At 48.0% G+C, this 12764-nt stretch overlaps 1 protein-coding gene across 1 annotated transcript in view; it reads left to right on the top strand.

Moving 5' to 3' along the window:
* ABCA13 (ATP binding cassette subfamily A member 13) overlaps positions 1-12764 on the top strand; it is a 409559-nt gene that overhangs the window by 288362 nt on the left and 108433 nt on the right. Inside the window, exons 52-54 of the mRNA XM_055589635.1 lie at positions 664-841; positions 3289-3404; positions 8951-9107. Of these exons, the coding sequence (XP_055445610.1) occupies positions 664-841; positions 3289-3404; positions 8951-9107 (451 nt within the window). The remainder of the gene's footprint in view (positions 1-663; positions 842-3288; positions 3405-8950; positions 9108-12764) is intronic.

Raw genomic sequence — 12764 nt, 5'->3', positions numbered from 1 at the left:
TAATTTTCATGAACTAAAATTTTCTAAGCCCAATGCAAAGCCTATAAAGTTAAAGCATATATTTTATAAATTATATAAATATATATATTCAAAAGTGGAAAGTAAGTCTGTCAAAAACTAAACTTTAAAAAGTGAAGAGAGAAACAAAAATATTTACAACACATCTGGCAACAGCTAGTTTTATTGAGATTGTAGGACCTTCTTATAAGTCAGTACAGAAAGGATGAAAGATCTTTTTTTTTTCACTTTTTAAAGAAAGTAAGTGAAAGAGTCTTTAAATTCTGTCATGCTTTACAGTTTTCAGAAGTTTCACACATATGATTTCATATCGTCCCATAATAATTTTTCCCCACCCTGTCCTCCCTTCGGGCTGCCCTGGTGCTCAGGTGGTAAAGACTTTGCCCACAGTGCAGAAGACGTGAGTTCTATCCCTGGGTTGGAAAGATCTGCTGGAGAAGGGAGTGGCAACCCACTCCAGTATTCTTGCCTGGAGAATCCCATGGACAGAGGAGCCTGGCAGGCTACAGTCCACAGGGTTGCAAAGAGTCAGTCCTCCCCATCCCTGTAACCGTTCAACTGATAACTAACAGTTCACTGACTGTAGCAGCAGGAGCAGCCCCGGGTCCCTGTCAGCCGCTGATGCCCGTTCTGCTCCTGCCGCAGCCTGGAGAGCATCCGCCAGTGCGGTGTCGCCCTGTGCATCGTGCTTGGCTTCTCCATCCTCTCTGCGTCCATCGGCAGCTCCGTGGTGCGGGACAGGGTGACCGGGGCCAAGCGGCTGCAGCACGTGAGCGGCCTGGGCTACAGGACCTACTGGCTCACACACTTCCTGTTTGACATGGTAGGACTCTGGCGCTGTCCCTCTGTGTCCCTGCACCCCCGGGAGGTGTGTGTGCGTGTGTGTGTGTGTGTGTGTGTGTGTGGCTGCACCTTGCTGGCCAGTTCCTGGGAGCACATTTGACGTTAAGCCTCCTCTCTGCACTTCCCAGTCGTGTTGCTTCCGAGGAGGGGAAGATGGATATAAGCTGGGATCTGTGCAGCTTTGGGGACAAACGATGTAATTCCCACCCAGACGAAATGCACAGAACTGTATAAGAGATGAACTAGCAGGAAGATGGTTAAAACCCAGCATTGCAATCAGCACAAGAAATGGAAATTAAGGTGTTGTGAGAACCCCAAAGAGAAGGCGATTCACCCAAATCAAGGTAGCCAGGGATGCCTTCCTGCAGGATGCCGTGTGTGGACAGAGAGTGAAAGAAGCGAGAGAAAGAAAACTGTTCAAAGCAGGCTGACTCAGGAGCAGGGCAGACCAAAGGGGACTGAAAGCTGATTTTAGGGGAGACGGCCGTTAAGGAGAACACCAGCGGGGCAGGTGAGCACAGCAAAGCCCTGCACGGGGCATGTGTCCTCACACCGTGGGGCGTGCTGAGAGGCTCGCACTCTAACGTGGGTGAGGAGTGGGTGATCTCATCCATCCCTGCTGTTTAAACAGTGCCCTCCTTGGATGCCCGCTTGAGGCCAGGCCGCGTCCCGAAGGCTGACCCTGTGGGACCACGACACAGAAGCATGGAACTGGGAGTGACTGCTCCATGGTTGTGTGTCCAGAGGGCACAGAGCGGGCGGGTCAGTGCCAGTTGCCCAGTCCTGGTTCAGGGACCTCCCTGACTGCCCATTGCCGTGCCTGCTATTTAATGATGCAGAGTGACCCTTGCTTCCGAGGAGGAGAAGGGGCAGGACGTGCCCGGAGAGCATAAGAGCAGGCAGGAGAGACCCAGAGCCTCCCCATTCCTGAAGTCATGAGTCAACTGTCCTCCTCTCTCTCCCACTAACCGTGGCTCCTCTTTACTCTGGAGGCATAAGTCAGGGAGCACTGCTTTCTTCTCGGTTTCCCACCTCCATCCAGTCATTCCCCACCTAGTCAGTCACTCATTTAATGGAGGGTTTTGAGGTTTTGCTCTGGGCCAAGGTGTGGCTCAGATGGTAAAGCGTCTGCCTGCAATGCGGGAGACCTGGGTTCGATCCCTAGGTTGGGAAGATCCCCTGAAGAAGGCAATGGCAGCCCACTCCAGTAGTCTTGCCTGGAAAATTCCATGGACAGAGGAGCCTGGTAGGGTATAGTCCAAGGGGTGGCAAAGAGTCGGACATGACTCAGCCACTTCACTTTCTTTACTCTCACTTTCTTTAAGGTGTGTCTGAGGTGTTGTGGACAAACCATGAACAGAACAGAGAGGGTCTCTGCCTGTAAAGAACTTGTGTTCTTATGGGTGGAAGCAGAAAGCAAGTAGATAAATACAAATAAATACACAAGATGCAATCGTCTTGAGACTTGGTTTGTCAGAGGTGTGGGAGAGGGCCACTGGACAGAGGGTGACGAGATCAGAGCTGTGGTCTGACGCTTCAGGAGGGGCACTGCTGCTGGGGGGTTTTCCACGGGTTGTCAGTGCTCGGGGGCTGCTCCCTGCAGGAGGGGTTTCTAGCCTTGGTTCTTAGTGTAGGAAGAAGCTGTGTGTCCTGGCAGGGGCTGGGTTCCTGCCCTTTCCCATGGGAGGTGGGTGTGGGTGGTGTAGACGTTAGACGTTTATCTCGTGGCCTCTCTGGGGGCTGGAGTCCCAGATCCCGGCGTGGGCAGGGCTGGTGATACTCCCGAGGCCTCCGTCCAGGGCTGGTGGACAGCTGTCTCCTCCCCACGTCCTCTCTCTGGGAGCCTGTGTCCTCATTTCCTTTCTCTGTAAGGACCCCCGCCCGGTGGAGTCAGAGTCCATCCTCACGACCTCATTTTACATGAATCTCGAAGGGGACATGTTTCAGTCCCAAACTGTGACTTTCCAGGCCTGAGTCCACTGCTGCAACCATGTGCTGGGCTAGACAGGACACAGGCTAAGTGGGAGCCAAACTGAGAGCTTGTGGTCAGGCGTGCATGCTCGGTTGCTCAGTCATGCCTGACTCTTTGCGAGTGACCCCGTGGACTGTAGCGCTCTAGGCTCTGCTGTCCATGAAGATCTTCCAGGCACGAATACTGGAGTGGGTTGCCATGCCCTCCTCCAGGAGACCTTCCCAACCCAGAGGTCTAACCCAGGTCTCCTGCATTGCAGGCAGATTCTTTCCTGTCTAAGCCACCAGGGAAGCCCAAGAATACTGAAGTGGGTTGCAATGCCCTCCTCCAGGGTGTCTTCCCAACCCAGGGATGAAACCCGCATCTCTTGTGTCTCCTGTCTTGGCAGGCAGGGGTCAGGAGATGGTGATAGACAAACCCTTGTGCTAACAGGCTCTCTCCTCTTCATTTCTCAGCTCTTTTACTTGGTCTCCGTCTGCCTGTGTGTCTCTGTGATCATGGCCTTCCAGCTAACCGCCTTCACTTTCCGGGAGAACCTGGCAGCCACGGCCCTGCTGCTGGTGCTTTTCGGGTATGTGATGGGACGCGTGGTTGAAGAATTACGGCTTGTTTTCTGAAGGAGAAACCCCCCGGGGCAGCTTTGAACCTGCTGCCAGCTTCACGGTTTTCTCTCTTTCCAACCAATTACGCTGCTGCTTCCAGGGGCACGGAGGTAAGCAGCCTGAGCAGGACGCCTGGTACCTGCTCACGGTCGGGGGGCAGTGACAGGGACAGCTTGGTCCCATCTGTCTCAGAGCCCGTCATTCCATCTCTGATGTTCCTCTGGGGCTCAAACATACCACCCACTGCGCTCCGGAGCTGTCCTGGAACTCGTGAAGCTCTACGGCTGCCATATTTCTCCCTCTCCTGGTCTCAGTAGTTTGGAAATGTTTTGTCTAACTTCGGTCTCTTTATTATTTTTCTCACAGCATCAAAGTAACAAAAGCAGAAAAGTCATTTTACAAATTTCTCCTTTGTACACACTGATCAGGATCCTTGCTAGCAGTCCCCAAAGTGTATCTGCCAGGTAGCAAGAATGCATAAGATCATCATTTGACTCTAGATCTAGGCTAGGTATGTGAGAGATGCTTGATAATAGTAGGGAAAAAATTAACTTATGACTCGCTGATAAAGAAGCCACCTGCCAGTGCAGGAGACATGGGTTCAATCCCTGAATCAAGAAGATCCACTGGAACAGGAAATGACAACCTACTTCAGTATTCTTCCCTGGAAAATTCCATGGACAGAGGAGCCTGGAGGGCTACAGTCCATGGAGTTGTAAAGAGTCAGACACGACTGAGTACACACACATGCACACATATACACTTATATATGTGTGTATATATATATATATATATATATATTTAAACAGAGCATTCTGCTTTTATCTAAGCCAAAGTTTATGAAATGGTTTTTACATAGATGACAGTTGTATCAGCAATTCAGACCTTTCAAAGCATCTAATTAGGGAACAGTTATATCCTTACTGGAAAAACAGATACAGGGATGGATAGATGAATAGATGAGGGACAAAGAGAGAGACAGAGAAACCTTAAGCTAAGAATTCTCTGCATGTTCATGACAGCAGCACCTTTCAAAGGATTTCAGGAGACTCACTGGTCTCTCGGGTTGAGGCACAGCCATGGGCCCAGAGGGTGACATGTCAAGTGGAGGGTCCCAGGTGAGGGGGACCCAGAGGACCTGGAAAGGTGACTCAGGCAGGTTCTGGGGGAGAAGCACAAAGCAGGGACCCACCAGGCTCTCAGGTGACATCCCAGGGCTGGTTCAGTTTTTAGACGGGTTCTTCCTCCACTGGAGCCCAGGAATTTGCAGGACCCTGACACGGTGACTCCCCTGCAAGAGGAGAGATCCCTGGGGCCCCAAATGCTACCACATCCCCTGAGTGCCCCAGTGGACAAGCGTGTTGGCTGACCCCTCCTGTCCACAGAAGGAGCCCCAGAACCACTTCAAAAAGGCTGATCCCAGAATAAGCTGAGACCCAAGAACACAGTCAGGCATTAAAAGGGGCCATTTGTTTGGAATCTGGAAAAACTAGGGATTGTGTAAGTGATCAGAGTCTCATAAGATATAATAGGAAAACATGCCCAGTTACAATTTTCCTTTTTCTTTTCTTTCTCTCTATGGAGGAAAAATCAATCTTTAAGCTGGAAAGGGAGAATAAGCATCAAAAAGGAAAAAGAAAGTAAACCTAAAAATCTCAGAGAGAAAAGAGAATCTAACTTATATAAAAACATGAAACCTTAACCACTATTTAGTGCACATTTAACACTAAAGGATGAGAGCACAGAATCCTGTTCCATGTCTTGGAAAATTCCTGCTGTGTGGGGGGAGGGGCCAGTTTCAAGGGAGGAAAACCCCGTAAATGGCAGAATAATGGTTAGCAGGCCTCCGACCTCCAGTGTTAAAATATTAAAATGGCATTATAGTTTAATAAAAAATGGAGGATGTTAGAAGCTACCATAGGTTTCATTAAAAATAGGTTATGCCCTTTGTGTGTGTGCTCAGTTGTGAATGACTCTCTGCGACCCCAAGGACTGTAGCCCGCCAGGCTCCTCTGTCCATGGGATTCTCCAGGGAAGAGTACTGGACTGGGTTGCCATGCCCTCCTCAGGGGATCCTGACCCAGGGATTGAACCCACGTCTCCTGCACCTCCTGCAGTAGCAGGCAGATTCTTCACTACTGAGCCACTGGGGAAGCCTGCTGAGTGGCACACGGGCTCTTAGTTCCCTGACCTGGGATGGAACCCGGGCACCCTGAGTGGAATCGCAGAGTTCTAACCACTGGATGGCCAGGAAGTCCCTGAATCAGTAGTTTTACGTTGCTGGGGAGGGAGTGTTGGCTCATTCTTGGAAGGAATTTCACAGCAACTACAGCTGCCTCCCACAGCTGGCTCGCAGACTGCTGCTGCTCCTTGTGTTTCAGTTAAAATCTGCTCTGACTGCTGCTGTCTCATGTGCTCATCCAGACAGCCACACAGCGGCAGGGTAGCACTTGTTTATGTCCTGGGGGACAGAGAAGGACAGAGAGTGGCCGTGTGGGGCTGAACATGAGGCAGGGCTGCTGTCTGTATTTCAGATGGAGTCCATGGAGTCATGACCTCTTTGGTAATTAATTTAGTTTATTTTAAAATTAATTTTTTATTGGAGTATAGTTGATTTATAGTGTTGTGTTAGCTTTAGATGTACAGCACAGTGAATAAGTTACACATATGAAGCTTCAACATTTTGGCCTCCTGATGTGAAGAGACAACTCATTGGAAAAGACCCTGACGCTGGGAAAGATTGAAGGCAGGAGTAGAAGGGGGTGACAGAGGACAAGATGGTTGGATGTCATCACTGACTTGGTGGACATGAGTTTGAGCAACTTCTGGGAGATAGTGCAGGACAGGGAAGCCTGGCATGCTGCAGTCCATGGGTTTGAAAAGAGTGAGACACGACTTAGCAACTGGACAACATATTTCCACTCTTTTTAATATTCTTTTCCCATATAAATCATTACAGAGCATTGAGTCGAGTTCCTTGTGCTATACAGTAGGTCCTTACTGGTTATCTATTTTTTACATAGTAGTGTGAATTTAGTTCAGTGATCATTAATCATTAAACTATTTGATGCAACGGCTAATTAAGACCAGTTGCATTAAAGCACTTACCTTCCCCTCATGTGCTTAAAAATCATTTTTTTCATGCCTGAATTATGAGGCAGACTGTTGACAGAAGTTTCTAACATACTGTATGATTTTATGTTTAATATTAAACATATATAATATTAATATTTTCTGAAATACAAGGATGTATTTTTGATCCAGGGGCAAATACCATAGGTTTCATGTGGATAAGGAATTACACTCAAATCTAAACCTATTTCAAGAGCCTGCTGAGCCAGGGAGAGGGACTTCAGAGTTAAATGGTAGCTGTATTTTTAGTTTTTAAAGGAACCTCCATACTATTCTCCATAGTGGCTGTACCACTTTACAATGGAATATTACTCAGCCAATAAAAATGATGAAATAATGCTAAAATTGCAGCATAGAGATTGTTCTGAATGGAGTAAGTCAGACAGAGGAGAAATATCGTATGACATTCCTTATGTGCAGAATCTAAAAAGAAATGATACAAATGAAATCACAAAACAGAAACAAACTCACAGTCTTAGGGAACAAGCTCCTGGTTGCCAAGGGGGAAGGACAGAGGGAAGCAATAGGTATGGAGTTTGGGATTGGCATGTAAGCACTGCTGGGCTTACTAGGTGGCGCTGGCGGTAAAGAACCTGCCTGCCAAAGCAGAAGACTCAAGAGATTCGGGTTCGATCCCGGGGTCAGGAAGATCCCCTGGAGGAGGATCCAGTATTCTTGCAGCCCACTCCAGTATTCTTGCCTGAAGAATCCCATGGACAGAGGAGCCTGGTGGGCTACAGTCCATGGGGTCGTAGTTGGACACAGTTGGAAATGACTGAGCACACACGGACACACTGATATATTTAAAATAGATAACCAACAAGGACCTACTGTATAGCACAGGGAACTCTGCTCAGTGTTATGTGCCAGCCTGGATGGGAGGGGAGTCTGGGGGAGAATGGATCCATGTATATGTGTGACTCAGTCCGTTAGCTCCACCTGAAACTATCATGACGTTATTAATCAGCTCTACTCCAATATAAAATAAAAAGTTAAAAAAATATTAAGAAATATTTTCAAGTTAAAAAAAAAAAAGACTCTGACAGAGTTTCCCATAAACTACTAGAACTTTTAGATTGTACCTTATATGCAAAAGTGAACGATGACCAAAAAATAAGTGAAAAAGCAAGTGGATTGAGTAAGAGAAGAGACAACCGATTTCCATGAATGTCCCCCTACAAATCTCCTTATGTCTTATTCCTTTCTTATCGCTAAGTGACTTTTACTAAGCGCTTCCCTAAGTCTGAGACTCTGTGCTAAGCCCTTGATACACATCTTACTAAGCTTTAAACAGCCCTGTGAGGAAAAGGTCATTGTTCCCCTTTTACAAACAAGGAAATGGGGACTTATTTTGTCTGAGGTCAGGGAGTCTGGCTAATGTACAACTAATTGCGAGGGAGAGTCAAGGCATATAAGCTTGGGCTGAAGTTGTAACCTAGCCCCAATTCACTTGGAATCAAATGCAATAAAGTTTAATCTCAAAACACACACACACACACACACACACACACAAAAGAAATTTTTTTTTTAAAAAAGTCAGTGACTTCTCTGCTGGCGTCCACGTTGAGGTACCAACTTCCTTTGCTTAGTGGGGTAGGTGGGTTGGGGAGGTCACAGGAGGAAGCCGAGGGGAGTCAACCGTGAATAAATCCTGGCTCTGTGCTCTGGAGAAGGAAACATGAAGAGGTGTTTTCCTGTGAGGAACCTTGTGGGTGTTTTCCTACAGCGTGAGGCTGTCTGAGGCCTGTGGGGGCCACTTCTGGGCTTCACTGTCCACTGCCCAGCTTCGGGTCACACAGAAATGACTCCCACTTCAGCTCCACATCCTTTCCAGCTGTGGGTTCCCAGTCAGGCATCTGAGCCTTGTCAGTGCCGTGGTGAAACAGGGCCATGGCTCCCACCTGGGGGGCTGTAGGAGAGGGGAGGTCAGAGCACACACTGGAGGCATAAGGCATGGAGCCTGTGAGGACACCCCAGAGAGGAAGCTTTCCATTTTCATCTGAGGTCCTCTTTTTGTATAGCATTCTCCACTTGTGATAGCTTTAATTCTCACTCTAACAAACAGGTGTCATGTCTCTTTGCTGAGAAGCTGTGAGCGAGGAGCAAGGCCAAGCTTGCCCCACCGGGTGGGGGAAGTAGGCCTTTCTTTGGCTTATGGAGCTACACGCCCAGGCCCGGGTTTGACCCGACCCAGGCTCTGCACACTGTATTACGGAAAATGCGCTTCATCTTTAGAAAATACTGCCAGCTTTATTAAGTCAAGTGTGCCTCTGTTCATTGAGGGAGGAAGACTAACCAGCCAACAGCATCTTGTCTGTGATTCAGTCTCTAGAGAAAGAAGAGTTGCAGGACAAGGAGCATGGCTTTTCGCTTTGCTTTTCAGGTATGCCACTCTTCCCTGGATGTATCTCGTCTCGAGGATCTTCTCCAGCTCGGACGTTGCTTTCATCTCCTACATCTCCTTGAACTTCATCTTTGGCCTCTGTACCATGATGATGACGGTCATGCCCCGGCTGCTGGCCATCGTCTCCAAGGCTCAGGTCCGTGACTCTCTGCACGGCCTCCCAGGGTGAGGGGGGGAGAGAGGGTCGACTCACACCGAGACCATTCCTTTTCCAACTGGGCTTCACTGCAGATGTACTGGTGTCCACTGTCTTTACCTCCAGAGAGAGACAGGGACTCTACTTAGCAGAAACATCTGTGCCTTGACATCTGCTGCCAGCAGCGGACCCAGGCTGGCAGCCATGGGCAGAAGATGAGTTGTTTGTGCTCCTGCTTCACGGGTGAAGGGCAGACTGAGCAGTGGGTTCATGGCCTCATCCCTGTTTACGGATGAATGACCGATCGACGGTTGGAAGAGGGGCTGTTTGTGTGATGTGTGTCCTGTCTGGGCATCGCGGGAACGGGGCTCAGACATTCCTGTCTTTGGGCTTGGATGCTCCGGCCTGGGATTTGCCACAGCACAGACCATACTCTCAGGCCACAGCGGGTTTGGATTTTCTGGGTGATTCTGCCCTCTCCCCTCGGAGCCCTGGGACAGATTTAGATTTGCTGCTCTCAGAGTTTTGGAGCAGAAGGCTTCCCCAATACTGGACTCCTGGCCCAGGAACATTTATTCTGGTGAGGAGGCGCCTCTCTCAGGGAACCCCTTCCATCAGGCGGTCTGTATCAGGAGGGCCACTTCAGGGCTGTCACTCCAGCAGGCATCAGGGTCCAGTGGAACCCAGCAGTGTTGGCCACCCCCCACCACCCGCCGACTCTTGTCGGGCCAGGCTCCTCTCCGGAGGCCTGCTGGGGTCTTGTCCGCAGTAACTCATTTTCCGTCTTTCTCAGCCTCCCCTGGGCTGCTTGTGGGGATGGACTTCAGAGTCTGCAGCCTCCTGTGCCCGTCTTTCCACACTTTCCCTTCTTGGCTCTGGCCACAACGTTCTCTCCCGACTCCCCACTGTGTGGGCCCCGTTCCTCACTAGTCCTGGTGTTGGATCCACTCAGAGGCTGAGAAAACAGCCCCAGAAAGGCCCAGTCCAGAGGACGGGCTGCTGGTCAGTGTCCAGCAAGTTGGAGGCTAAGCTCCCTTCCTGTGCCCAGACGCACCAGGACGTGATTCTCCAGCAACGGCTTGTGTTCTTTTCCTTAAGTTTGTACAGAAGCAGTGAGCTCTGTAGACATGCGTTTTTGGATCCAATTGAAAGAAACAACTTATTCTGGTGATTTTTTTAGATCTGTTATTGACACTAATCTGTATTAGTGGGTCTAGACTTGAAATAGCAAACTAGCAGAACGATTCATTGACTTTAACTTGAGAGAGCGTTGAAGTTAGTGGAGGTAGAACAGAGCTTCCTTGTCCTCGTCAGAGCTCTGATATAACCATGGATCTCATGAACTAAATGTGAAGAGAGGCAGATTCGAGATAGACAGTCCCTGCCCTGGGGACGGGTCACAGACAGAAGAGGATGAGGGAGGGGTCTTCTAGACCCTCAGAGCAAACCAACCCAGAGTCTTGAGGTCCTGAGACTGAGGTCAGTGGGATGCCTTGTTCCCTCCTGTTATAAACAGCTTTGTTCACTTGGAGAGAAATCAGGCAGTAAGTTGTTTGCAAAAAATGAGTCAAGCTCAATGGTTAACAGATAATAAAAGGCATTTCCTTGCTGTTGCTGAGGTCTTTTTTTCCCTTTGCTCTTTATTTTGATATGCTCCGCTTAAAAAGATCAACGTCATAAATGGGTGATTTTCAGATATTCCTTTGTAAGTTCAAGAGGTAACGTATTCCTATGAAAACATGACATAAGATGAGGAAGGGGACTAGGTTTTCAGACCAGTGCTAAAGACCAGTAGAGCTGGCATTAACCACTGTGTAGACACACAGTACTGTTAATGTGAGCATTTTAGTTTTGACCAAGTCACAGTTTATAGGCAGATATGCACAGAAAAGGTATTTGGGGCTCTAATTCAGGCTGCGGTGCATCTGTCTCTCCCACTGCGGAGATTCTCTTTTGAGGGATGGGGGATGCAGGTAGGTGAAAAACTCATAGTTTTTTTTTTTTTAATGTTTATTTATTTGGCTGCGTTGGGTCTTGGTTGCAGCACGTGGGATCTTGGTTGTGTCGTGTGGATCTTTCATTGTGGTGCATGGGCTCTCTAGTTGTGGTGTGCCAACCCAGTAGTTTTGGCTTTTGGAAAAAGCTCGTAGTTTCAGTAGTAGATGGCACCCCACTCCAGTACTCTTGCCTGGAAAATCCCATGGATGAAGGAGCCTGGTAGGCTGCAGTCCATGGGGTTGCGAAGAGTCAGACATGACTGAGCAACTTCACTTTCACTCTTCACTTTCATGCATTGGAAAAGGAAATGGCAACCCACTCCAGTGTTCTTGCCTGGAGAATCCCAGGGATGGGGTATCCTGGTGGGCTGCCATCTATGGGGTCGCACAGAGTCAGACACGACTGAAGCGACTTAGCAGCAGCAGCATAGTTTCAGTAATTTATGTCTCTACTTGATCAATCTCCACATATTATGAATCAGACACTTATGAATTGCTGTTCTGTGACTTTGTGTGGCTACACTCAACACGTGGGGGTTATTTACCAACTTGGTGTTATGAGTTGCAAATAGCTTCGTTCATGTGGGAAGAGAGTGTGTGACTTTCTTGCAGTCAGATCTGAGTCCTCACCATTAATTAATTATTCCCTGAACTGTCAGATCCTGAGTTAAAAGCTATAATAGTCTCCTGTTTCCATCTTGTTAAAATGGAACCCTTTGAAGTCATATATTATTTGATCCAGGGACATAGTTTTATGAAAAGTGGGATAATAAGCCCCTTTAGGACTGCTTGAAATCTGTAAATAGTGGTAGTTGGTCAAGACTTGAACCAAAGGATCATTAAATGAGCCTTTCATGTTTTTCTCATGTCTGCATGCAAAGGACAGTAAACTGTGATGCAGCAATACATGCCCCCCAAAAGTCATTTTTTGCTTTATCACTCTTATTTTTCAGCTTACTTTTTTATTGAAGTAGAGTTGAGTTACAATGTTGTGTTAATTACTACTGTGCAGCAGTTCAGTGACTCAATCATATGCGTCTGTACATTCTTTTTCTTGTTCTTTTCCATTATGACTGATCACAGGGTACTGAATGTAGTTCCCTGTACCATACAGTGGGGCCTGGTTGTTGATTCATTCTTTATATTGTAATAGCGTGCATCTGCTAATCCCAAACTCCCTCTCCACCCCTCCCCTTCCCCCCTGCCCTTGGCAACTGCAGATCTGTCCTCTATGTCTGTGAGTCTGTGTCTGTTTCACGGATCAGCTGATTTGTGTCATGGTTTGGATTCCACATATGAGTAATAGCGTATGACATTTGTCTTTCGCTTTCTGACTTGCTTCACGTAGTGTGATAACCTTTTAGTAGCCTCCATGTTGCTACAGCTGGAATTGTGTCATCCCTTTCTATGACTGAGTAATGGTTCATTGTGTGTGTGCACCACATCTTCTTCATCCCTTCATCTGTTGAAGGACATTTCGGTTGTTCCCATGTCTTGGCCATTGTAAATAGTGCTGCTGTGAGCATAGGGGTGCATGTATCTCTTCAAATTAGATTTTTCACTGGATATGTGCCCTGAAGTGGGATTGCTGGATCATATGGTAGCTCTATTTTTAGCTGTTTAAGGAATCTTCGTCCTGTTTTCCATAGTGGCTGCACCA

The sequence above is a fragment of the Bubalus kerabau genome, chromosome 8 (genome assembly GCF_029407905.1).
Source record: "Bubalus kerabau isolate K-KA32 ecotype Philippines breed swamp buffalo chromosome 8, PCC_UOA_SB_1v2, whole genome shotgun sequence".
Lineage (NCBI taxonomy): Eukaryota > Metazoa > Chordata > Mammalia > Artiodactyla > Bovidae > Bubalus > Bubalus kerabau.
This window is presented reverse-complemented; position numbering and strand designations above follow the sequence as displayed.